The 27,436-nt window shown below is 43.8% G+C and overlaps 1 protein-coding gene across 2 annotated transcripts; it reads right to left on the bottom strand.

Moving 5' to 3' along the window:
- DNAJA3 (DnaJ heat shock protein family (Hsp40) member A3) lies at positions 1-27,436 on the bottom strand. Of its 2 annotated transcripts, XM_040356580.1 has the most exons (12): positions 27,257-27,436; positions 26,254-26,378; positions 22,496-22,579; positions 19,123-19,338; positions 16,829-16,981; positions 14,025-14,172; positions 12,469-12,533; positions 6,598-6,726; positions 6,362-6,477; positions 3,485-3,582; positions 1,401-1,512; positions 1-684 (listed from the first exon to the last, which is right to left on the bottom strand). In XM_040356580.1, the coding sequence occupies exons 1-11, from the start codon at positions 27,417-27,419 to the stop codon at positions 1,403-1,405; spliced, it is 1,407 nt and encodes a 468-aa protein (XP_040212514.1). In that variant the 5' UTR covers positions 27,420-27,436; the 3' UTR covers positions 1-684; positions 1,401-1,402. The 2 variants fall into 2 exon arrangements, with proteins under 2 accessions (XP_040212514.1, XP_040212515.1); XM_040356581.1 differs by lacking the exon at positions 1,401-1,512.

Raw genomic sequence — 27,436 nt, 5'->3', positions numbered from 1 at the left:
TCACGGTTTTCTCTTTACTTCAGTACTTTACTGGAATATTCAAATGAAGGATCTGATTGGCTGCTATAAGCAACACAGACAGGCAGTTCTCCCATTAGACATTGACAAATAAAGCTCAAATACACCTATTCTCCCAACTAAAGTGTGTAGATCATGTACTGCTGGTGGTTTCCAAGATGCCGAGTTGGGAAACACTGTCCTAGAACACGAAACATTTATAAGCCAAGGTGCCTATGCACATTTGATATTCTCAAAATTACTTATTTTACTGTATGTACCATTGGCTGTGCCAACAATTAAGCCCCCCATAAGAGGATGTACAGCCTAGAATAATATAAAGTCAAATATACTATATTTAAGTGCAGAAAGATAAGATTGGGTAATAATCTTTACAGCTTGCGTGACAAATTGCGACAAATAAATTGCACTACAGAATTTCAAATTAAATATTTAAAGGAAGAAGAAAAAAAAAGAAAAAAACAAAAAAAAAAACTTGGCCGGTCCTTGGAAGTCTCCTTCATTTACAGTCCGATATGGTGTCATCATGGATTGCCAGGGGTAGCTACAGTAAACTGATGGCTTCGGTCAGAGAAGATGTTTTCAGCATCTTAACGTAGTGACATGTCTCCATATTAAGTAGAGTCCACATTTTTTTTCTCTCCTAGTTTCCAGTTGATCTCTTTCCTGCAGCACACAGATAATAATAGGATTTAGTCTGCATAGTAGGTATATTTATTAGTACATGGTTACACAACTGCCCCATCCTGCATTGTACGTGATGACCTCAAAGAGTTGAAGCCAGCTGGGCAACAAAGTCCAGCAACTATGGGTTGCATATAGTTAAAGGCTGGAGGAGTGAGGAATAAATATTTTTTCTTACCCCGCCCCCACAAGCATTGAACCCATGCAGTGTACAGGGGACCCCACTGCATGCGTACATTTAACAGCAGCCTGGAGTGTGGTTTTAAAGCATCGCAGCTGAGGTTATAACCCAAAGTTGGACATTGCCTCACTTTACTGCCTGCTCAACCTCCAAAAACAGATGCAAGTTGCAAGAATGACACAATGGCAGTCTACAGATGAAGATGGTATACTCCAGAGAAATCGATATGATACACTGCACAAATATCTTAGAAAGATTTTATCCATTGCCAATGGGCACCAATTAAAGCTGCAGCTGGTAAGAGAGATCACATCACCGACAAGTAGCCAGGCATTGAAAAACAAACAGGAGCATAAAATATTCTATATATCTGTAGTGTACCCCCAGACACTAGATGGGTTTCCCCACACGGTGCCAATTTAGAACAAATACAAGCTCTAAGATGAGGAGCAGATTATAATATAGTAAGATAAAGGAGAACTGGCCTTGTGTAGAGAAACAAACAGGGCGCTCCTACCGTCATGAACTAAACATTTTCTTTAGTTTGCTTAGGAATCCCTCCTTGTTTTCCCCTGCCTGCTCAGCCTCAGGACTCTCCTTCCCAGCTGCAGAGTTCTGTCGGGTACTTTCTAGTGGGCAGAAAGAGTAGAACAGGTATCAGCCCAGTACAATGAGAGTCAATACAAACTAGCACTCATATACTAATAGAAGATCTCTGTATTACCCTACCCATAAATCTGAATTTTATTGTGCACTGCAAAACTGACAAAATGAACCCACGTGATGGCTGTACAGTAATACAAACAGTTCTCATTTCAGACACTTTGAAGTCTACTGATCAGATTTCAGTTTTTTCCAATGCACATTTAGCAACCAGAAAAATTAATCTGGTTGCCAAGAAAAACATTGTTTTATTTAGAATACAAGACCTGCCACTCCTAACCTTTTCTCACATTAGGATAATATAAAAGATAAATGTGCCAGCAGGTATAACATACAGGCACCCAGAGATTTCAGCACCCTAACTCTGTCCGAATGCCAGACACTGGATAATGCTCTAGTTATGCCTGTTAGTGCTGAAACTTGTCTGTCTCCTTCCACATCCAACAATTAATGCGGAGTTCCACCCAAAAATGTAACTTCTGCTTTCCAGACCCCCCCTCCGGAGTCACATTTGGCACCTTTCAGAGGGGAGCAGATACCTGTCAAATCCAGCTATCTGCTTCCATATGCGGGCATAGATCACCGCAGGCTCCACGGGGATCTATGTCATGTCCAGCCCCTCCTCTGCCCCCCCGTCTACTGGGAGACGCGCAGGTCCCAGAAGACAGAAGGAACCAGTGAGGACACGCAACGTGACTCGCGCATTAGGGAGCCAGGCTGTGAAGACGCAAGGCTTCACTTCCCGATTCCCTTACCGAAGATGGCGGCGCCTCCACCCGAGAGCCGAGGGACGGTTTTGGCTTCGGGTGAGAACACTGCAGGCTTTTTAAAAGTCAGCAGCTGCAGTATTTGTAACTGCTGACAAAGAAATAAAAAATTATATATTTTGGCGGAACTCAGCTTTAATTTGTCCAATGGGACAGCCCAAAGTGATGGATGAATAGGAATGTATGGGGACCAGGAGGCATTAAAGCGGGAATTCACCCAAAAAATTAAAATGACATCTAGCAGAGCCAGCATACTAAGGACATTACATTTCGGCAGGTCATTTTTAATTTTTTTTCCTCGGTACATACCTTTATATCCTGTTTTTGTCCAGGGCTTCCGGGTTCCGATGACTGTGGGACTGGGCGTTCCTATCCTTCCGTTGGATGATTGACGTCTTGTGAAACAGGTGACCTGTCACACAACGCGCGTCACCAGATGTCTGGAAATAGCTGAGCTGCGAGTCGGCATTATACGGCGCCTGCGCAGTCAGCTCTACACGGCGGGCGCAGGTGCCGTATAGTGCCGACTCGCAGCTCGGCTATTTCCGGAAATCTGGTGACGCGCGTTGTGCGACAGGTCACCTGTTTCACAAGACGTCAATCATCGAACGGAAGGATAGGAACGCCCAGTCCCGCAGTCATCGGAACCCTGAGGCTGGGATAGGAACGCCCAGTCCCGAAGTCATCAGATCGCGGAAGCCCTGGACAAAATCTGGATATAAAGGTATGTACGGAGAAAAAAATAAAAATAAAAACCTGCCGAAATGAAATGTCCTTACTATTGTACTATTAATGTAAAAAAATCGTTTTTAGGGTGAACCTCCACTTTAAGCACGCTTCAGCCTTGTCCGAAGTGTCAGTTTTTTTCTGATCAAAACTTCCAGGCTTTGAAGTAATGTAGTAGGGCTGAAATCTGCCACAGGTATGGATAAAACACCTGCCTGCCCTTCATAGCTGCAAGCAGCATTTTTTGAACGCCATAAGTATAGCTTAAAAAGGAAAATGATGGTATTAGTAACAAAACACACCCATCATCATAGGCAGTTTAGAGGGGAAAAATTTAAAAAGATAACCAAATTGTGGGTGCATTTTGAGTTCCAGAGCATTTTAAAACATTTTATCTGTACTCGAGATTCCACAAATCCTCAAGATTCATATAGCTTCACTTTACCTGTTGTTGTGTTGGTTAAGCCATTCACTGTGCCTTCCACGTCCACTTCATCCTCAGCAAAGCTCAACATCAGCGTCCGCTGTCTCTCTGACAGATTTCTATGGATTAGGAAAGAAATGTTAATCAAAGACCAGCACATTGAAGCAACTTTTTGTCAAATATGATAGTTTCAGGATATTTGCAGGGTTGACATAACTTATTCTCCTGCAGCACTAGAGGGAGCTGAGAAGAAGACAAGAGATGGACTGCTCAGGTTTCCTACTAGAATATAAAATCCATCTCTTGCCTTCCTCTGAGCTCCCTCTAGTGGTGGCCGGTAAAGTTGCTTGAAGAAGATGTAAACATTCTGTTGTTGATTTACAAAAACTGCAGAGTGCAAAATCGGGTGCAGCTGTGCATGGGAACCAATCAGTTTCCAGGTTTTATTTTTTTGTCAAACAGTAATTGAACAAGCTGAAGTTAGAAGCTGATCAGGATGCAGGGACATGCAAGAATAAGTCAAACTGCCCGCCCCATCTACTGATCCAGCAAGTCTGTTTTTCACAGCACAAACTCTGTAGCAGAATGTATGAGTTTACACAGATGGGACAAACCACCTAACACTGGTAGGGGTGATTAAAATTAGCTTTTATTTATTCATGCAACCGCCCCCCCCCCCCCCCCTCCCAAAAAAAATATTTTATTTTTTGCTGTAACTGCTTTCCTCTAAAGTGTGAGCTGGAGCTTGGCTTCAACCCTTTCATGCCTAAGCCTATTTATGACATTTGGTGTTTACGAGTTAAAATCCATATTTTTGGCTAGAAAATTACTTAGAACCCCCAAACATTATATATATATTTTTAGCAGAGAATCTAGAGAATAAAATGGCGATTTTTGCAATATTTTATGTCACACAGTATTTGTGCGGCGGTGTTTTAAACACAACTTTTTGGGAAAAATTTACTTTCATGAATTTTAAAAAAATGAAAAAGTAAAATTAGCCCAATTTTTTTGCATAATGTGAAAGATGATGTTACGCCGAGTAAATAGATACCAAACATGTCACGCTTTATAATTGCACGCACTCGTGGAATTGCGACAAACTACAGTACCTAAAAATCTCCATAGGCGACGCTTTAAACTTTTTTTTACGGTTACCAGGTTAGAGTTACAGAGTAGGTCTAGTGATAGAATTATTGCTCTCGCTCTGACGATCGCGGCGATACCTCACATGTGTGATTTGAACACCGATTTCATATGCGGGCGCGACTTCCGTATGCGTTTTCTTTGTTGCGCAAGCTCAAGGGGAGGGGGGCGCGTTAAAAATTTTTTTTTATAATATTAAATTGTGTTTTTTTTTTTTTTACATTTTGATCACTTTTATTGCTGTCACAAGGAATGTAAACATCCCTTGTGACAGTAATAAGTGGTGACAGGTACTCTTTATGAAGGGATCGGGGGACTAAAAGACCCCTGAGCCCTCCTTTGCACTTCAAAGTATTCAGATCGTTGAAAACGGCGATTCTGAATACTGTGTACTGCCATTGGCAGCCGAGAAACCCGGAAGTGACGTCATGACGTCGCTTCCGTGTTTTCAATGCGGACACTGAATCAAAGCCGTTTACGGCTTTGTTTCAGAGCGCGCCTGTACGATGGAGGCGCAGGATCGTGGATCGGGTCTCCCAGTGGGACTGGAGGCCCGGTCAGAGCGGAGAGAGGCGGCGGGAGGGGGGGGGGGATGTCCCTTCCCGCTCCTCTGGCATAACAACCGAGTGGCTTTTAGCCGCATCGGTTGCTATGTTTGGATAGCCGATCGCCGGCTCTAAACAACGGTACAATCATCCCGGAATAACCCCCAAAAGCAGAGGACGCATATATGCGTTCCTTCGGCGTGAAAGGGTTAATTTGTTAGTGGTTCTACAGCTGCAAATACATTTAATACTCTCCTCCCACCCAGACTGACAATACTGCTGTCTGCTGTGCCTCCTGTTTTTATTCCCCTAGGGTTTTTTCTCACCAATACAGGAGGTGCGTTACTGGGCAGATCAGATGAAAACAATGAGAAGAAAGCCAAAGGAAAAAAAAACAAAAAAAAACAAACAAATGCAGCCACCACATCTAATGATTAGTAAGCTGCAATATATGATTTAATGCCGCTTTAACTCCTATGTGCATGAGAGGGGGTTAAGTCATCCTGGACTGGCCAATCAAGATGGCCAAGACACTGAACATGGAAGAAGAAATGGTTAAAGTGGATGTAAACCCTCCATACACCAAGTGAAGTAAACAGCCTCAGGTAAAACACAGGGATTAACAAAATCATACTTATATGTATATCTGCTGTGTTTACATTTATATACGGTTTAGAAAGTTCAGATTTTGTTAGTAGATTTTCTCTTCCTGGTTAACGGAGTGTGATGTCTGGGCATACAGCCGAGATAGCCAACATTGCTGATTGGAGGAAAGGCACACACCCCCTCTCTTCATAGGCAGAGACTCTCAGAGCTGTTTTGTAATAGGAGCTGCTCTCTGCTAATCTATTTTAGCAACCTCCTTTGACAAAGGATTCAGGCTGCTTTTGTCTAAAAAGTAAAATAATTGGAGGATTCCTCAGGCTGATAACAGAGGAACCGTTCAGAAGAGAGCTATAAGACTTGGCTCAATGAAAAGAGATAACAAAATACTGCAGATATATGTGCCCAGCTCAAATTTCATGAATCGGGTTTACATCCACTTTAAGGATGTCAGCTTAGGAAACAGAACAACAAAGTAGAAAACAGGTATCACATAAGCATGAAATAATGTGCACGTATACTTTAACGTTAGATCAAATTATCATCTGTCACAATGTAATCTTCAGTTTTAGGATGGTTATAGCCACATCCCTGACCCACTGACCTTGGAACCTTAACCTTAATGTGAATATAGTGATCTCCGTAGCCATAACTGTTCACTCTTGGTATGCCTTTGCCGCTGATTCTAATTCTCTGATCTGGCTGTGCACCAGGTGGGATCTGAAAATATGAAAATGATAACCACATAAAAATTACACACATATAGCCAATTTAAGATCAAGAAGAAATTTAAGTTAACACAATATTTAAAACCAAACAATAGAATAGGGAAAAACCTACAACAACACTGATGGGTTCATAAAGGCCTTGTGCTCTGGAAGTGCCTCCAAGGACAGCTTGTGCGATCGTAACAAACAGGTCTGAGTGGATGTCTGCGCCATCTCGTCTGAAGGTCTGACTTTTCTGCACCTGTAACAATATTGCATATTAATAGTAAACTAGAAAAGCTACAAATTCTGGGGAAATTGCGTTAAATGTTCTTGCCTCCACCAGTAGTCTACAACTGGAGTGGAGGGAATAACTGGGTGGAGTGGCTTGAGTAACTTGTGTGGTTGGAGTGGCTGGAGTGACTGTGGGAGGAGCTATAATTTCTCTCCGAGCTGTGTGGGAGGAGCTATAATTCCCCTCAGCGTTGCCAGGAAACCAATGTTTATGCAGGCTCTTTACCTCTGCCTGAATACTTGTCATTCATCAAATGGTCGTATTTTAAAAACTCCAAAATCGCACAGCGCAGAGCTTTTCATTGTGAGAATCACAAGACCCAGACCTACATTTTGATGCATAGTATGTCTCTGAAAAATTAAAATTGAAGACACAGTCGCAGTTTAGATATTGCCCTTTAAATTTTAGGTGTCTAGACTGTAATTTCAATGAATGTCTATGGATGGCGCGAGTTGCAAACAAATTATCATATTGTGAAAACGATCATGACTATGGCTTAGCCGTGGACATGTGTAGTGGCAGCAGGGATAGCTGAAAATTTTGATATACGATTTGTGTAGGTCGGCTTGAAAATGAGGGAGTGGTCGCAGTTTAGAAATCATGTCCCGATTTTTCAGCTTTTCTCATCTCACACTCTAGTTTCACCATTCATTCCTATGGGACAAATTTCGCAGAAAAAACAACGATATTTCGTGAACGATTCTGCGAAACGTTCCACAAGGTAATAGCCCACCAACCGGGAACAATCCGCACGTTTCGGTGTATTACTTGTCTATGTAGTGTAAAAACTGTGGGAGGAGTTAGGGTGGTAAGTTTGGCTATAATAATATATATGTGAGATAACAATAACTGTCCAATGAGTCCAATGTAACTCAGCTGGCAGTGTGGCTCAAGGGTCTGAGGCGCTGGAGTCACTGTAGAAGGCGCTGAGATAGAGATTTATATATATATCTATTAGATAAATATTAAAGAAACATTTTTAAAAAAAAGAATAATTTCTGAAAAAAAATTGGGATTTTTTTTTTTTAAATAAAATTTTTGAAGAAAAAAAAATTCCCAAATAAAATATACATTTTTGTATAAAATAAATATAAATTTATGTAAAAAAAGAATTTTGGGGGGGAACATTTTTGAGAAAAACCCTCCCGCAATTTCGCAGCAATCCCCCATTCGCTGCAAATTTGGCTATAATAATATATATGTGAGAACACTTAATAAACCTGTTGACTTTACACTCTGCTTAGAGCTGTTTTTTCATTTTCAAAATATCGGTTTGCTGCAGCACAAGCTAAACTGTACAGTTCATTCTAAAACTAAAGTGGACCTAACGATACTGCTGGAGTAAAAGCACCTTATGGTGCCTATAAATATCTGTGTTAGTCTAAAAAAACTAATTCCTATGCAGCTGTGATGTCCTTGCAAATGCCCAGGACAAATGATGCGCTCAGGCGTGTTCGCAAATAGCACATGCAGAAGCACGAAGTCGGCACTGCACAGTACTAATCGCAGGCAGCGAGAAATGTTTCAAAAGCGCGGATGCAGAGATAAAGGAATGTCTCACTGCCTGCGATTAGCGCTGTGTGGTGCCGACTTCCTGGCAGGCTTTGCATCTGCTAGTTGTAAACACGCCTGAGCTCATCCTTACTCAGGATGCACACAGTTTATGGAAGGTCTTACCTATCGCCGTTCAGCAATCCATTGATTTTAAACAGATTTAAGCCGGCCATTAACTGTTTGAATCTTGTGCGGTTCAGCAGGAACTGGCCAAGATTCTAACCATGTACGGGCAAGGCTGATTGTACCCAAGTCTATGCTGCTCCCATCACATCCTGTTTCGTTGGAACACTTTTGAACATGTTACACCCATAAAAGCTGGTTTCTCCATATCCATACCAATTGATTGCAAGACGGGTATTTTAAGCATTTTACCGGAAAACATAACCCCAGAAAAAGCTGTCAATTCTAAAAAGATTTTAAGTTATTGTCCAAAAAATAATCACCCAAAAAAGTGTCCGTTTCAAACTGAACCCACATTTTACCAATGATAAGCCTCAATTACCTACTCCCAGAAAGGAAAAAACTCATTGGTACAAATCTTATTATCCCAATACCCCCAATGCAAGTTATAACTGTCCACATATAAATGATCAGTCTATAATTTTAATGGTAGGTTTATATTAACAGCGCGAGACAGAATAACAACAAAAATATCCAGAAAAAACGCATTTCAAAAAAGTTATAAATGGATTAAAAGTGAAATAAGTATCTTGATCTCTTCGCAAAACATGACTTAGTATTTGGTGGCAAAACCCTTGTTGGCAATCGCAGGGGTCAGACGTTTCTTGTAGTTGGCCACCAGATTTGCACACATCTCAGTAGGGAATTTGTCCCACTCCTATTTGCAGATCCTCTCCAAATCATTAAGGGTTGAAGGCTGATGTTGGGTAATTCGAATATTCAGCTCCATACACATTTGGGATTAAGGTCTGGAGACTGGCCAGGCCACTCCAGGACCTAAATGCGCTTCTTCTTGAGCCACTCCTTTGTTGCCTTGGCTGTGTGTTTTGGGTCATTGTTATGCTGGAATACCCATCCACGACCCATTTTCAATGCCCTGGCTGAGGGAAGGAGGTTCTCACCCAAGATTTGATGGTACATGGCCCCATCCATCGTAAATTTGATGCAGTGAAGTTGTCCTGTCCCTTTAGCAGAAAGGGACAGGACATAATGTTTCTACCTCCCACCTTCTATGACTTTGGGGTCATAGGTAGCATTCCTCCTCCAAACATGGCGAGTTGATGCCAAAGAGCTCGCTTTTGGTCTCATCTGACCACAACACCTTTACCCAGTTCTCCTCCGAATCATTCAGATGTTTATTAGCAAACTTCAGACAGGCCTGTACATGTGCTTTCTTGAGCAGGGGGACCTTGCAGGCGCTGCAGGATTTCAGACCTTCGCAGCATAGTGCATTACCAACTGTTTTCTTGGTGACTATGGTCCCAGCTGCCTTGAGATCACTGACAAGATTCTGTAGTTATGGGCCAATTCCTCACCATTCTTCATTGAAACTCTACAAGGTGAGACCTTGCATGGAGCCCCAGACCGAGGGAGGTTAATAGTTATTTTGTGTTTCTTCCATTTGCGAATAATCGCACCAAATGTTGTCACCCTCTCACCATTCAAGCCTTGTGTTGGTCTACAATCTTCCTAGCATCATGGGACAGCTCTTTGGCCTTGGCCATGGTGGAGAGATTGGAATCTGACTGATTGCTTCTGTGGACAGGTGTCTTTTATACAGGCAACAAGCTGAGTCTAGGAACAATACCTTTGAGAGTGCTCCCAATCTCAGCCCATTACCTGTATAGAAGACACCTGGGAGCCAGAAATCTTGCAGATTGATAGGGGATCAAATACTTTAACTCATTAAAATAAAAAATTTCTGAATATTTTTGTTATTTTGTCTCTTACCGTTGAAATAAACCTACCATTATAGACTGATCATTTCTTTGTCAGTGGGCAAACGTACAAAATCTGCAGGGGATCAAATACTTTTTCTGCCCACTGTATCTCTAAATCAATGTCTTTCCTGTGTCCAAATTCTGTAAGTGAAGGGTCAATACTGTACCAACATTCCATTATATTATGCAAAAGAAACTAATTGAAGGGTCAGTACTGTACTAAAATTCCATTATATTATGCAAGTTTCTTCTACTCCTCCCGCCAAAAGTTTCTGTTGTAACTTATAGCACCTTACAGTTACTGTAAGACATTGGACATTGGTCATAATTATCACTATATACTTTTTCCCCCTTTAGTTATTGTGTTAAATGTTTTTCTGGCACCAACTGTTAACATGCTGTCTTATACTACATAACTATGCAATTTCTAGATCAGTTGGATGCATCACGGTTTGGAAAATTTAACCAAACGCTTATTTCTCAATACTGCATTTAAAAACTGACACAAAATAGCTCTTCGGTGGACTTGGTACTCTGTGTTGCTCAACTAAGCATATCAAGCAAGTATGATGAAAGAATATGCAAGCAAAAAAAATGCAATGTGAACTACTGCCCTCTGCTGGCCAAATATCAGAGCTGAAGCTAAAAGGTCCAGAATTTCTTAAAGGGGTTGTACAGGTAAAAGTTTTTTCACCTTAATGCATTCTATGCATTAAGGTGAAAAAACATTTGCGGATTAGAGGCCCCCCGAACCCCCCCTTTACTTACCTGATCCCTCGAAAGTCCCACGCCGTGAACACGCAGGCTTCTGGTCCGTCTTCCAGACTCATTCATTGGTTGATTGAAAGCAGCGCAGCTGTCACACACATCCAATGATGCGGCGCGCTGGGGGGCGATATGGCTGTATCACAGGAGCGCGCCTGCAAGCACTCAACACTATGCAAGCTCGCTCACATTAAGGTGTTGAGTCCTTGCGGGGGGGGGGGGGGGCCCGAGACAGCTGCCGAGGGAGCCCAGAAGACCAGGTCCGGGGCCACTCTGTGCAAAACGAGCTGCACAGTGGAGGTATGTATAACATGTTTGTTATTTAAAAAAAAAAAACTTTAGTGATCCTTTAAATGTGGACCTACACTGCACCTGAGCACTACAAGCCGAAAAAACATTTGTTGCCAATATTAAAAGCAAACTCACTTGTCCAACCATGTCTCCATGGTTTACTGTGCTGAGAAATCATTTTAAAAAACAACCCCCTAGCATTTCTGTCCGTGGCCATCTTAAGTGAGGCAGAGGATTCCTGTAGCATTTACTTCCTGGAATCCATCTGCCCCTAGCCCTGAGAAAGCCCCTCCTAAAGACTCAAGGGATGTATGACATCAGTTGCCTAGGCCTGGAAACCAGAAAGTAACTGAAGAAAGGTAAACAAGTTAAAAAAAAAAAAAGGGATATACATTCCTATCTATCTATTTACTGATGCTAGGCATAAGGATTACATTTAGTCAGTGTTGATTGAGAGTGTGAAGTTCCACTTTAAGCAAAGATGATGCAACCACAGATCGCACAAAAAGAAATCACTCGATTCCTCCATTAACACAGTGTTGATGGGTGGGAATCCCTCATGCAGCGCTATTGTGTTCTGCTAGCCTTTCCTAGCCGCTGCAAGAATTGCATGCAAAAAAATCTGACAGGCTGGTTGTACCAAGGTCGACAAATCAACTTTAATACAACCAGCCTGCCCATAGATGGATTGAATATCAGCTGGTAAGTGCTGAACTGGCCAAGAGTTGATCTCTCTATGACTGGTTATAGCATCTATATCAAATTCTCCTTTAAGAGCAAAACACATACCTGCACTTCAAAATACAGTCTAGATCAGTGGTGTCAAATTAAATTTCATTGTGGGCCGCATCAGCACAATGATTAACCCTCAAAAGGGCCGGTTGTATCTGTAAGATTAGATGTCCAGCGCATCCCCTCCCCTTACATTAGATGTCAAGAGCCACCCCACCATCAGAAGTTGAGTCCCCCACTCTCCCTTACATCACAGTGCACCCCCCTTTCTTTATGCTGCTGCTGGGAAGAAGCTGTATGCATTGCTTCAAAGCAGAAAGTAAGGGTCTGGAGGAGGACCAGAGCTCTCCTGCAGCTGCAGGAGAAGTGCGAGGGCCACATGAAATGGCCTGGAGGGCCGGATTCGACCAGGAGGCCTTGAGTTTGACACCTGTGGTCTATATAAACAGTCCAGTGCACCTACCCGAAACGTGATGAAAATTTCTTTCTTCCCCACTGGCATTCGTACAGTCTGCCCATTCTCCACACCTGGAAGGCAGAAAGAAAGCATATTAACCACTTAAGCCCCGGACCAAAATGCAGGTAAATAACCAGGCCCCTTTTTGCGATTCGTCTCTGCATCGCTTTAACTGACAATTGCGCGGTGGTGCGACGTGGCTCCCAAACAAAATTGGCGTCCTTTTTTTCCCCACAAATAGAGCTTTCTTTTGGTGGCATTTGATCACCTATGCGGTTTTTATTTTTTGCGCTATAAACAAAAATAGAGCGACAATTTTGAAAAAAATGCAATATTTTTTACTTTTTGCTATAATAAATATCCCCCAAAAATATATAAAAAAAATTTTTTTTTTATTTCTGTTTAGGCCGGTACGTATTCTTCTACATATTTTTGGCAAAAAAAAACAACAAAAAAAACGCAATAAGCGTTTATCGGTTGGTTTGCGCAAAATTTATAGAGTTTACAAAATAGGGGATAGTTTTATTGCATTTTTATTAATTTTTTTTTTTTTTACTACTAATGGCGGCGATCAGCGATTTTTTTCATGAATGCGACATTATGGCAGACTCTTCGGACAATTTTGACACATTTTTGGGACCATTGTCATTTTCACAGCAAAAAATGCATTTAAAATGCATTGTTTATTGTGGAAATGACAGTTGCAGTTTGGGAGTTAACCACAGGGGGCGCTGAAGGAGTTATGTTTCACCTAGTGTGTGTTTACAACTGTAGAGGGGTGTGGCTGTAGGAGTGACGTCATCGATTGTGTCTCCCTATAAAAGGGATGACACGATCGATGCAGCCGCCACAGTGAAGCACGGGGAAGTCGTGTTTACACGCGGCTCTCCCCTTTCTTCAGCTCCGGGGACCGATCGCGGGACCCCAGCGGCGATCGGGTCCGCGGTCCCGGAGCTTCGGACCGGGGTGGCGGGCGCGCGCCCGCGTCCCACGGCTGGGTTAGATGTACAGGACGTACCGGTACGTACATCTGCCCAGCCGTGCCATTCAGTTGACGTATATTTACAGGAGGTGGTCCTTAAGTGGTTAAGACTGTATACTGGTAACACACTGTGAAACGTACATAGCAAAACTTTCTGAAAAGGGTATAAGCTTTTATCACTTTCTTGATGAGTTGGTTCCTCATTTTGGCCATGAAAATAATAAAAATTTTGTCCTTGGGACAACTCTTCATCCAAAACTACTGGTTTATATAGCGCAAGTTCCATAAAGGAAGCCCTACTCCACAGAAGCCATGGTTTTCATGTACTGGACTAATGATGGCCAACAAGTTGTGTATGCAGTTTGGCTTTACATTAGACTCCCCAACGCCTGAGCTGCAGATTAGGTTCTGGGGGTAGCACTTCTAAATCTTTCTGCTTGATGGTGAGCGACATCCCCTTCCTTACATAAGGGTTTAGCCCAGTCAGAGAATAACAGTTTCCATCTTTGGTTTCTAACACCATCATTCTGCTTTCTCTCAAGTCCCTTTTACTAAAGAGGTCTATTGCCATAACACTAACCAGCAGGAACTGGCACAGTCACCGTCTTCGTCTGTTTGGTCTGTCCACTACCCCGGCAGGATAGACATGGATTCGTCATTGTGGACCCCTTTCCGCCACATCGTCGACAGGTTGATCTCATGACAAAGGGGCCAGTGTTAATCGTCTCCTACAAAAACCAGACAGTATTGTTAATATAAATTCATTTCTAGCTGTACTACAAGTACCAGAAAACTGGTCATACAAAACAGAAAATAAAAGCAGGAATTTGATAGCTTGAAAACACTAGAATCATTTATCCTGAAACTTAAAGTGATTGTATTAAAAATAACAAACATGTTATACTTCCCTGCTCTGTGCAGTTGGTTTGGCACAGAGCAGCCCAGATCCTCCTCTTCTCGGTCCCTCTTCAGTGCTCCTGGCCCCTCCCTCCCGTTTAATGCCCCCACAGCAAGCAGCTTGCTATGGGGGCACCCGAGCCAGGCCACTGCTTCCTGGGTCCATTTAGACATGGAGCCGTGGCCTGGTCCCATCCCCTTTCTCTCTTTATTGGCTGACTGACTTTGATTGAAAGTATCAGGAGCCAATTGCGCCATGCTGCTGTCTCAGCCAAAGGAGGGGAGTCCCAGGCAGACGAGGCACTCCAGCAACATCCCTTGATCTAGATGGGCTCAGGTAAGTATTAGGAAGGCTGATTGGGGCTGCTGCACACAGATGTTTTTTTTTATCTTAACCGCTTGCCGACCATCGCACAACCATATACGTTGGCACAATGGCACGGCTGTGCAAATGGGCATACAGGTACATCCCCTTTAAAATTGTGGCTAAGTGGGCGTATGCCCGCCATGTCCTCCATGGCCGCGGACTCGATGTCTGCCGGTGTCCCACGATCGTGTCACAGAGCTGCAGAACAGGGAGATGTCTTTGTAAACAAGGCATTTCCCTATTCTGCCTAGCAAATGGACAGATGTACTGCTCCTTGTCATCTGGAGCAGTGATCTTTGTCATATTCTAGCGAGACCAGCCCCCCCACAGTTGGAATCACTCCCTAAGATCACACTTAACCCCTTCATCGCCCCTAGTGGTTAACCCCTTCCCTGCCAGTGTCATCTACATAGTAATCAGTGCATTTTTATAGCACCGATTGCTGTATGAATGACAATAGTTCCAAAATAGTGTCAAGTGTCCGACATAATGTTGCAATCACGATAAAAATCACAGATTGCCGCCATTACTAAATAATAATAAAAAAATAAAATGCCATAAATCTATCCCCTATTCTGTAGATGCTAGTGTGAATGGCGGCGCGGGACCTGCATCGATCGTGGAATCTGCATCGGGGGGGGGGGCCATCAGCTGGGGCAAGTAGGACAGGTAAGTGTCCTTAGTAGCTGCTGACTTAAAAAAAGAAAAAAAAAAGCGCTTTAACCACTTAAGCCCCGGACCATATTGCTGCCTAAAGACCCAAGGGGTTTTTACAGTTCGGGACTACGTCGCTTTAACAGACAATTGCGCGGTCGTGCGACGTGGCTCCCAAACAAAATTGGCGTCCTTTTTTCCCCACAAATATTTTGTTTATTTTGGTGGTATTTGATCACCTCTGCGGTTTTTATTTTTTGCGCTATAAACAAAAATAGAGCGACAATTTTGAAAAAAATGCAATATTTTTTACTTTTTGCTGTAATAAATATCCCCCAAAAACATATATAAATTTTTTTTTTTCCCTCAGTTTAGGCCGATACGTATTCCTCTACCTATTTTTGGTAAAAAAAAAAAAAAAATCGCAATAATCGTTTATTGGTTGGTTTGCGCAAAATTTATAGCGTTTACAAAATAGGGGATAGTTGTTTTGCATTTTTATTTTTTTTACTACTAATGGCGGCGATCAGCGATTTTTTTCGTGACTGCGACATTATGGCGGACACTTCGGACAATTTTGACACATTTTTGGGACCATTGTCATTTTCACAGCAAAAAATGCATTTAAATTGCATTCTTTATTGTGAAAATGACAGTTGCAGTTTGGGAGTTAAACACAGGGGGCGCTGTAACATTTAGGGATCACCTAGTGTGTGTTTACTAGTGTAGGGGGGTGTGGCTGTAGGAATGACATCATCGATCGGGTCTTCCCTATAAAGGGAATCACCCGATCGATGCGCCGCCACAGTGAAGCACGGGGAAGCCGTGTTTACACACGGCTCTCCCCGTTCTTCAGCTCCGGGGAGCGATCGCGACGGAGCGGCTATAAACAAATAGCCGCGCCGTCGTCCCGGATCGCTCCCCGAGGGGACCCGACCGCCGCAAGTCGCGGGGGGGGGGGTCCCAATCGGACCCCCCACCCACGTCTAGGCAGGGACGTACAGGTACGCCAATGTGCCTGTACGTGCCATTCTGCCGACGTATATGTACATGCGGCGGTCGGGAAGGGGTTAAGTGGCCCTCACTCTTCAAAAGGTTGGGCACCCCTGATATACATGGACATTTTGCATTCTCATTTTGATCAAGCAGGTGGAGCTTCAGGCCCCTTTGGTATGGTTTATTTGCTCTAAAAAGTCTGTTTACAGAATGCAAAAGCTCATGCAGAAATTTTCAGTGAATGACTTATCACAAATCATCAGTTTCAATCAGACAAGCTATGGCCCAAAGCAGGCAACATACCTTTTGCTGTCACTTTACCTAAGCCATAGTTGATCGAAAAATCTTTTGAATAGTTTAAAAAATGTATAAACACTAATTATAATGGATTTTCCCCCAAATATTGCAGTTTTCCCCGCTAAGGACTTTTAAGAAGTCATGTGAAAAATACTGCAATCTGCTGTTCGTACCATGCCGGTGCCATTGCAATAGTGGCAATGCTGAAGTTTCGTGCCAGGCTCATTTCCTTTTCCATTGCACCTCGGACACGTGTCTGTGATGTTAATTGATATCTCTTTGTTGACTCCCTTAGCTGCCTGGATAAAGGTGAGGTCCATGATGTACTGCGTGACAAAAGAAGTGAAAAAGGTAAATCCAGATTAACTGTACAAAGCAAAATGTAATCTATATGACATTCCTATAATAGAAGGAAATCAATACAACTTGATTTTGAGTTTACTACTCAAATTAATAACCAAAGTGTAAAAACAAATCCCCTCTTTATCCACGACTCGCATAATGTAGTAAAGCTGCAGTGCCTAATAACTTGTATGTGACCAGGTAAAATTGCAGCGCTTCAATGCTTATGTGTGATCAATACCAGTATAATATTACGGCCACAGCGGTTGTGTCAACCAGAAGTTCTCATAATGCTTCAGCCACTGTATTCCCTGAGATATATACAACGCCAGTGTGTTATTTAACTTGCAAGCATGTATGTAAATAATCAGGACCAGGATCTCAGTTTTCTGCAGAACTTTACATTACCTGGTTGATACAATTCCCTTCCCTTTACAGCAGCATGTTAGAAAACTCTACAACACATCAGTGTATGTAACTCGCCTATGGCCTAACGCAGGGGTCGACAATATCCGGGGGCCAGGTCGCAATTGCGACAAGAAATTGTGACCTGGGGCCATATTCTTATACAAGTTACGTAGGCGTATCAACAGATACGCCTACGTAAGTCCGTTTCCTATGTTTAAGTGTATTCTCAAACTGAGATACACTTAAACATGCCTAAGATACGACGGCTTGCGCCGTTGTATCATAGGCTGCAATATTTACGCTGACCGCTAGGTGGCGGTCAGCGTAGAATATGCAAATGACTAGTCACGCCGATTCTCTAACGTACGCTTGCCCGCCGTAGTGTTTTAACGTCGTTTCCGTAAGAGATACGCGGCGTAAAGATAAAGATGCCCCCTAGGTGGCGTACTCAATGTTAAGTATGGCCGTCGATCCCGCGTCGAAATTTCAAAATTTAACGTCGTTTGCGTAAGTCGTCCGTGAATGGCGCTGGACGCCATTTACGTTACAGTCAAAACAAATGACGTCCATGAGACGTCATTTAGCGCAATGCACGTCGGGTAATTTACCCGACGGAGCATGCGCATTACGATCGGCGCGGGAGCGCGCCTAATTTAAATGATCCACGCCCCCTGCCAGGATCATTTGAATTAGGATGGCTTACGCGGGTGGACTTTACGCGACGCCGCCGCAAGTTTACAGGTAAGTGGTTTGGGAATCCGGCACTTGCCACTTAAACTTGCGGCGGCGTAAAGTACATACGTTCCGCCGCCTTAGATGTATAAGAATATGGCCCCATGTGCCTGTGACCGCCGGTAATTGAGGCCCCGGCTTTGCGGCCTACAAGGCCGCGAAGCCGGGGCCTCAATTGCCGGCCGTGGCGGGGGAAGGTGGGGGCGCACGGAGGCACAGGATCCTGTGTCTCTGTGCACCCCCACCACCCTCGCGAGATCGCGGCAGGCCCGCGACGGCCGGTAATTGAGGCCCCGGCTTTGCGGCCTTGTGAAGTCCCAAGCTCTCCCTTCTGTGAGCTGGCGCCATCTGGTGGTGGCCGTTGGCATTACATGTTAAACAGCAATTCTGAGTGAAAAATGTCAATTTTCACTACCAACTCCTTACCTCACATTTGAACCCCGAAACATTATATATATTTTTGATTCTAACACCCTAGAGAATAAAATGGCGATCGTTGCAATACTTTGTCACGCCGTATTTGCGCAGCGGTCTTACAAGCGCACTTTTTTTGTGAAAAAAAAAAATACACTTTTTTTATTAAAAAGTAAGACAACAGTAAAGTGATCCCGAATTTTTTTTATATTCTGAAAGATAATGTTACGCCGAGTAAATTGATACCCAACATGTCACGCTTCAAAATTGCGTCCGCTCGTGGAATGGCGACAAACTTTTAAACCACAAACCTTTAAAATCTCCATAGGCGACGTTTAAAAAAAAAACTACAGGTTGCATGTTTTGAGTTACAGAGGATGTCTAGAATTATTGCTGTCGCTCCAACGATCGCGGCGATACCTCACGTGTGGTTTGAACACTGTTTACATATTCGGGCGCTACTCACGTATGTGTTTGCTTCTGCACGCGAGCTCGTCGGGACGGGGCGCGTTTTCTGGCTCCTAGATTCCAAGCAAATTTGTCAAACCCTGGCATAACGAGCCAAACTCACCTCCTGGGGCTGTTCAAACATATTGTTGAAATCACCAAATGGAGTCCCGCCTCCGCCGCCGCCAGTAAACTCCCCAAAGATCCTGCGGAAAAGTTCTTCTGGATCTACGGTGGGTCCGCCCCTCCAATACTGCTGTCCACCTCCGCTGGCTCCAGCTGCAAAATCAGCAGTGCCATATGCATCGTATTGCTTGCGTTTCATTTCATCACTTAAAACCTAATGAAAAAAAAAAAAGAAATAAAGCCTTGTACATTTATAAACAAGCAAACACCACAAATATTAATAAATATTATGTACAAGAAATCAAATAACTTATTTTCACCTGGTGATCTCGCCAGTAAAGCCCCGTACACGGATATTCCGACAACAAATGTGTGATGACAGAGTTTTGTTGGAAAATCCGACCATTTGTACGCTCCATCAGACCATTGTTGTCGGAGTTTCCGACAACAAATGTTGGACAGCAAATAACAAATGTGTGTTGTCGGATTATCCGATCATGTGTACACAAGTCTGTCGAAGAAAAACCCAAAGTACAAACACGCATGCTCAGAAGCAAAGCTAACCATAGCACAACATTAGCAGAAGTTGCCCAAAGGGTGTCGCTAAAGAGCTGAAAAACCACATAGTTTCGTATTTGTTGGCTGACAACGTTGTGCCATCTGTATGCAGAACAAGTTCACTGCCAACGCCCATGGAAATCCGATCGTGTGTACGAGGCTTTTCAACAGAACAAGTTTTTTTTGCAGATGTAGCAGTTACAGGGTTAAAGTGATCGTTAATTAAACAAAAAAAAGAAAAGATTTTACGAACATGTTATGCATACCCCCTCTGTGCAGTTGGTTTTGCACAGAACCTGGATCCTCCTCTTCTCAGGTCCCCTCTTTGGTGCTCCTTGCCCATCCCTCCCATTGAGTTCCCCCACAGCAAGCAGCTTGCTATGGGGGCACCTGAGCTGCAGCTCTGTGTGTCAATTCAGACACAAAGCTAACAGTCAGCCCCGCCCCCTCTCTCTCCCAATTGGCTAACTGACTTTTGACAGATGTGGAATTTAACGGAGCCACTGCTGTGTCTCAGCCAATCAAGAGGCAGATGGCTGAGGGATTCATGGATATCGCTGGACAGAAATGGGGCTCAGGTAAGTATTAGGGGGTGATGGGGTGACTGCTACACACGGAAGGCTTTTTATCTTAATGCATAGAAAGCATCAAGATAAAAAAAAAAAAAAATAAACTTCTGCTTTTACAACTCTTTTAAGACAAACTATTTACCACCGACAGGGGCACTTACAATGGTCAGCTTTTATTTACACAAAACCTTTTTTTCCCCTGAAGTTCAGCTTCAATTTGTTAGTGTATCTAAATTTGCTAGTACATCTAACACTGCCCTCCCCCTAGATTAACAATGCTGTCCCTATGCGCCTTCATCCAGAGTGGGGGAACTCTAATACAAGAGGTGTGTTACTGGGATCGGAAAATGCCTAAAAACAGAAAACTAAAGCAGCCACAACATGTAACGATTGGTAAGCTGCAACATTTTACATTTTGGGTTTAATAATGCAAACATATTATACAAGCTCTAAATTTTTAGTTACAATTATTGACATTGAAAGCATTAAAGCGGTTCTCCACCCTAAAGTGGAGTCCCGCTGATCGGAACCCTCCCCCCCTCCGGTGTCACATTTGACACCTTTCAGGGGGGAGGGGGGTGCAGACACCTGTCTAAAGACAGGTATTTGCACCCACTTCCGGCCACACGCTACGGGCGAAAGACGGGCATTCCGTCACATCCCGTCTGTCGCCCGTTGTGTGCTGGGAACACTCGGCTCCCAGCACACAGCGGGAGCCAATCGGCGGGCGCGGCGCGACTCGCGCATGCGTCGTTGGGAACCGGGCAGTGAAGCCGCAGCGCTTCACTTCCTGGTTCCCTGAGCGTGGATGGCGGGGGGAGCAGCAGAGAGACGAGCGATCGCTCTTCCTCTGCTGCGATCAGCGCTGGACTCCAGGACAGGTAAGTGTCCTAATATTAAAAGTCAGCAGCTGCAGTATTTGTAGCTGCTGGCTTTTAATATTATTTTCCCGTGGCACATCCGCTTTAAGTTCACCTTGCTCTATGCAGTCCAGGAAAACTAAAAATGATAATAATAATAAAAAATAAATAAAATATATTATATATATATATATATATATATATATATATATATATATATATATATATATATATATATATATATATATATATATATATATATATATACACACACACACACACACACACACACACACACACACCATATTTATCGGCGTATACCGCGCACTTTTCCCCCTTAAAATAAGGGTGCGCGATATAAGCCGCTTCCCGCGCTGAGTTTGAACTGTGCCGCCGACATATACCGAGCGCAGTACACTCGGGTACATTCACGCTCTAACCTTTATGCGTGAGAAGCCGAGCGTGCCCGAGTGTACTGCGCTCGGTATATGTCGCCGGCGCAGTTCAAACTCAGCGCGGGAAGCGGGGATTCAACTGAGAGACAGCGCGGGAGGACACCACCGAGGCCGCAGACGGACGCCAGACCCGCCGATGGACGCCGGGCAAGACACCGACGAGGGGCATTCAAACTAAGGATTTTTTTGTCTGAAATTTCCTTTCCAGGTTGGGGGTGCGTGCTATATCCCCCGATAAATAAGATTTTATATATATATATATATATTTTTTATATATATATATATATATATATATATATATATATATATATATATATATATATATATATATATATATATATATATATATATATATATATATATATATATATATATATATATAGTGCACAAAGTGAAGCCGGCCTCTGATATTTTTCACAGCTCCGTCCCGTCTTCTTCTCTAGGACAGACCAGCCGTTAGGATGAGTGACACCTACTGGTACAGGAGCGAACGCCGTTCTTTTGAGCACGTGCGCAGCGCATCTTTTTGGCCCCCCCAGATGACATCAACAGCTGCAACATTACCTCTCTTGACGCTCATTTGCTCAGCGGAGAGCACATTGCGCATGTGTGGGGCTCAGAAGAAGAACAGTGCCCCATCCTGTTATTTAGTATCCTTTGATTAGTTAGAACTTATGGAATAGCGTTCATGGACTGCACAGAGTATTTAGGTGAACGAACCCTTTAAGGTGGACTTCATAATAACTTTACAAGTCTGCATTAATGTCAGAATGCACAGCCCAGGCACAATTATTCTTTTCTAGAAGATAGCAGATCTTCATTAAATAAGTTTAGACCCATTTTAAAAGATTCATTTTGATTGGTTGCTATATATGCAACTTGGTGGTCTTACTTTGACCCCTCCCAATAAACAAAAAGGAGGAAATTACCTCATAAGCTTCAGCCAACTTAGAGAACTTATCCTTGGCCTGAGGATCTTCTTTGTTGGCGTCAGGGTGGTATTTTTTTGCCAGCTTAAAAAAAAAAAAAAAAAATAGAAAAATAAAAATTATAAATATGTTTATTTTGCCACAACCATACTGCAGCGTTCTAAAATGATTATATATTTATATTACATATACATACACACACACACATATATTTTATACATACAATATTTTTTACTTTTTGCTATAATAAATATCCATTTTTTTTTAAAAAAAATCGCAATAAGCGTATATTGATTGGTTTGCGCAAAAGTTATAGCAGCTACTAGTAATTTTTACTAGTAATGGCAGCGATCAACGATTTTTATTGTGATTGCGATATTGCGGCAGACACTTAACACATTTTTGGGACCATTAACATTTATACAGCGATCCCTGCTATAAAAATGCAGATTACTGTATAAAAACGACTGGCAGGGAAGGAGTTAACACTAGGGGCAATCAAGGGGTTAATGTGTTCCCTAGGGACTGATTCTTACTGTGAGGGGAGGGGACTGACTGGGGGAGGTGACCGATGGTTGTCCCTATATACAAGGGACACACCATCGGTCTCCTCTCCCTGACAGGACGTGGATCTCTGTGTTTACACACACAGAACCACGGTCCTGCCCAGTTACTGGGCAATCGCGGGTGCCCGACGGCCACGCGCATCTGGGGTCTCAAACTGGCGGCCCTCCAGCTGTTGTGAAACTACAAGTCCCATGAGGCATTGCAAGGCTGACAGTTGCAAGCATGACACCCACAGTCTGAGGCATGATGGGACTTGTAGTTTTACAACAGCTGGAGGGATGCCTGTTTGAGACCCCCCAAAAAATGTGGTGATCAAATACTACCAAAAAAAATTTGATGCAGCACTATTCCTTCTGTTAAAACCAATAACGGACAGTGTTTACGCCCAATGATGTTGGGACATTTTCTACTCACACTGGCCAAAGTCCAGCTCCCCTGAAGCCTGAAGGACAGTAAACTGGCTCTTTGTTTAAAAAGTATGGAGAACCCTGGTGTATGGGATGGAATCCTATATGAACTTTTGATATATGGACTTTTTGATCACTATTGGTTTTATTCTATGTTTTTTATATTATATGTATGAATTTTGATTACCCTATTATACAATAAAATATAGGGTTGGTAGTTATTTATGATTAAGGTTTATTTATAGAGATTATTATTTGATTTGGAATTGCAAGGTAGAGCTGCACCATTAAGGCCCCTTTCACATTTGAGCGGGAGCCGCGGTGGCGGTATAGCGCCGCTAAATATAGCGGCGCTATACTGTCGGGATTGCCGCAGGAATCGACTGCTAGCGGTGCGGTATTAACCCCCGCTAGCGGCCGATAAAGGGTTAATACCGCCCGCAATGCGCCTCTGCAGAGGCACATTGCGGGCGGTATTGCCGCGGTTTCCCATTATTTTAAATGGGATGGAGCGGTATACATGCCGCTCTTCTCATTGCTACAAAGATGCTGCTGACAGGAGATTTTTTTCTCTCCCGCCAGCGCATTGCCTCAGTGTGAAAGCCCTCGGGCTTTCACATTGGGTAGGCAGTGAAGACATTTTTCAGGCGGTATAGCAGCGCTATTTTTAACTCCTCAGTGTGAAAGGGGTCCAAGAGGCTTTACATATGTAGGGATGTAGCGAGCCTCTTTCTCAATCCTGATGTGGAGCGGGAACTATGGGATTTGTAGCGAGGGTTGAAAAAGAGAGGTCTAGAATCTCACAGAGGATGTTACAGGGTGGCAGAATAACGCAGTAATAAATAATTTCATATAAACAAAAACATTTTAGGGCCATTAATTAGTGGATGTGCATGGATTATTTTTGAAAAATAAAAACATTTAGTTTAGTTTTAAAGTGCAAAAGAGTTCACTGTAAGGAATAAATGGCAGATTTTGGGGAAAATACCAGTTGCCTGCATGGAAATCTGTGCCCCAACTAAAGGGGAACTCTGCTAAGTGATATTTAAACTGGTAACATATACCTAATGAAATGGCTTAAAAACTGTAAAAGTTGCCATATATGGATCAAAAGTCATCCAGTTCAACAACAGATCCATTTAAATCCACAAATGGGCAGACTGGCTGTACAAAGTTCATCTACTGATCGAATTCTGTAGAACTGTTCTGTCAGATTTTTCCTGAATGATCAGTGCTGTTGGCTATAGCCGGCAACACTGTCCATTGTATCCTGATAGCGGGGAAAGCTCCCTGCTGTCAGAATACAATATCATAGTGCAGGGGTCTCAAACAGGCAGCCCTCCAGCTGTTGAAAAACTACAAGTCCCATCATGCCTCAGACTGTGGGTGTCATGCTTGCAATGCCTCATGGGACTTGTAGTTTCGCAACAGCTGGAGGGCCGCCAGTTTGAGACCCCTGTAAGCGGGAAGGGAATGTGTGGATAAGGGGAAGCCGATATTTTTCTTTTTTTTTGTTCAACCTACTGGTCGAACAACAAAAAAGAAAAGAGAAGGATCAATGTGTGGGCTGCGCAAGCCTTCCTATGGTGAAATAAAAAAAAAATCAGCACTGTGGACCATCATACACATTTGGTTGTTTAGGCAGTTTGGCAAGTCAGCTTATTTGCATATTATAATAATTTAAAGGAGTTAAAGGAGAATACATTTATACATTCCACCTAACCCCTCCGCCTTCGATGTAGGCCACCAACCTTTACCCCCCTACAGCACTTACTAGAAAATTGTAGTCATGACCTGCACAATGTTTACACTTTACACTGGTAATCTTCCTCCCCACTGTCTGAGTCTGTACAGGGAGTTTTTACAGACTTCTATGAGGCCATCTTCAAGGACTGGAGATACTCAAAAACACCCCATAGAAGTCTGAGGGCCCAAAGCATGTACACAGCTGGAGGTGGATCCCCATAGAAGTCTGAGGGCCCAATGCATGCAGACAGCTGGATCCCCATAGAAGTCTGAGGGCCCAATGCATGCACACAGCTGGAGGTGGATCCCCATAGAAGTCTGAGAGCCCAATGCATGCAGACAGCTGGATCCCCATAGAAGCCAGAGGGTCCAATGCATGCACACAGTTGGAGGTGGATCCCCATAGAAGTCTGAGGACTCAATGCATGCACACAGCTGGAGGTGGATCCCCATAGAAGTCTGAGGACCCAATGCATGCACACAGCTGGAGGTGGATCCCCATAGAAGTCTGAGGACCCAATGCATGCACACAGCTGGAGGTGGATCCCCATAGAAGTCTGAGGACCCAATGCATGCACACAGCTGGAGGTGGATCCCCATAGAAGTCTGAGGACCCAATGCATGCACACAGCTGGAGGTGGATCCCCATAGAAGTCTGAGGACTCAATGCATGCACACAGCTGGAGGTGGATCCCCATAGAAGTCTGAGGACTCAATGCATGCACACAGCTGGAGGTGGATCCCCATAGAAGTCTGAGGACTCAATGCATGCACACAGCTGGAGGTGGATCCCCATAGAAGTCTGAGGACTCAATGCATGCACACAGCTGGAGGTGGATCCCCATAGAAGTCTGAGGACTCAATGCATGCACACAGCTGGAGGTGAGGAAGTTTGCATCTGGAGTGTGTAGACATTGTGGCAGGCCACCGCTGCAAAACTCAGGTAAGTATGCAGTTGTGAGGAGTGTTTGGTAGTTTAGATCAGTAAGGCCGGGCAGGGTGGACAAGCCCGGAGTTCCGCTTTAGTAAACCCATTACCTGGTAATAGGCCTTCTTTATTTCTTTCTGGGTCGCATTCCTTGGGACCCCCAAAACCTGGTAGAAGTCTGTTTTGTTGCAGGCGGATGAACTTGTGTGGAATTGTGAGACATGCCCTGTGAAGACTGGAAATACAACACAAGAAGAGACAACAGTTACATCTCTACACAACTAAACCTTTCACACAGAGGGTGCATCTTCCATTTCTAAATCACATAAAGCAGAATATATCAAAGAAACATTGTGCAGCCACCTACAATGCTCCAATCCCGCTGAGCGCAACCTGCCTGCTACAACTTGATCGCTATGGGCATAATCAGAGGGCAACTTGATCGCTATGGGCATAATCAGAGGGCAACTTGATCGCTATGGGCATAATCAGAGGGCAACTTGATCGCTATGGGCATAATCAGAGGGCAACTTGATCGCTAGGGGCATAATCAGAGGGCAACTTGATCGCTATGGGCAATATTTAGAGGGCAACCTGATCGCTATGGGCATAATCAGAAAGCAACTTGATCGCTATGGGCATAATCAGAAAGCAACTTGATCGCTATGGGCATAATCAGAAAGCAACTTGATCGCTATGGGCATAATCAGAAAGCAACTTGATCGCTATGGGCATAATCAGAAAGCAACTTGATCGCTAGGGGCATAATCAGAAAGCAACTTGATCGCTATGGGCATAATCAGAAAGCAACTTGATCGCTATGGGCATAATCAGAGGGCAACTTGATCGCTATGGGCATAATCAGAGGGCAACTTGATCGCTATGGGCATAATCAGAGGGCAACCTGATCTCTATGGGCACAATCAGAGGGCAACATGTGGTAAAGAGCTGTAGAACTACTGCTCCCAGCATGCAGTTGCAGCCCATCAGTGTCAGAGGCATGCTGGGAGTTGTAGTCCCACACAGAGGGCTGTCAGCTCCTGCAGCATGCAATGTAACCTTGAGCATGTCGCACACATGGGTAGCCGAGGGCGCTCACCGCCTTCCACTCACCTCCTGCGAGGACTCGGGCCCCCACCGCCCGCAGAGCCAATAGCTGGGCTCCCTCGGCCCGGGACCAGCGGTGCCCCCCTGGCACCAGCTGTCCCCTCACCCCGGACACTGCTACTGCGAACCAGCGCGAGGAGCAGCGAGCTGCCATCTTGCCGGCAACCATTAACAAGTGCGCATGCG

The sequence above is a fragment of the Rana temporaria genome, chromosome 6 (genome assembly GCF_905171775.1).
Source record: "Rana temporaria chromosome 6, aRanTem1.1, whole genome shotgun sequence".
Taxonomy (NCBI): Eukaryota; Metazoa; Chordata; class Amphibia; order Anura; family Ranidae; genus Rana; species Rana temporaria.
The sequence above is the reverse complement of the archived record's forward strand: the minus strand, read 5'-3'. Positions and strand labels throughout refer to the sequence as shown.

Coding starts and splice junctions, on each gene's coding strand:
- DNAJA3 (XM_040356580.1), bottom strand. CDS start 27,419: ATGGTTGCCGGCAAGATGGCAGCTCGCTGCTCCTCGCGCTGGTTCGCA. Junction 26,379..27,256: donor GGCCCGAGTCCTCGCAGGAG/GTGAGTGGAAGG, acceptor TTGTATTTCCAG/TCTTCACAGGGCATGTCTCA. Junction 16,982..19,122: donor TGTTTGAACAGCCCCAGGAG/GTGAGTTTGGCT, acceptor TTTGTCACGCAG/TACATCATGGACCTCACCTT.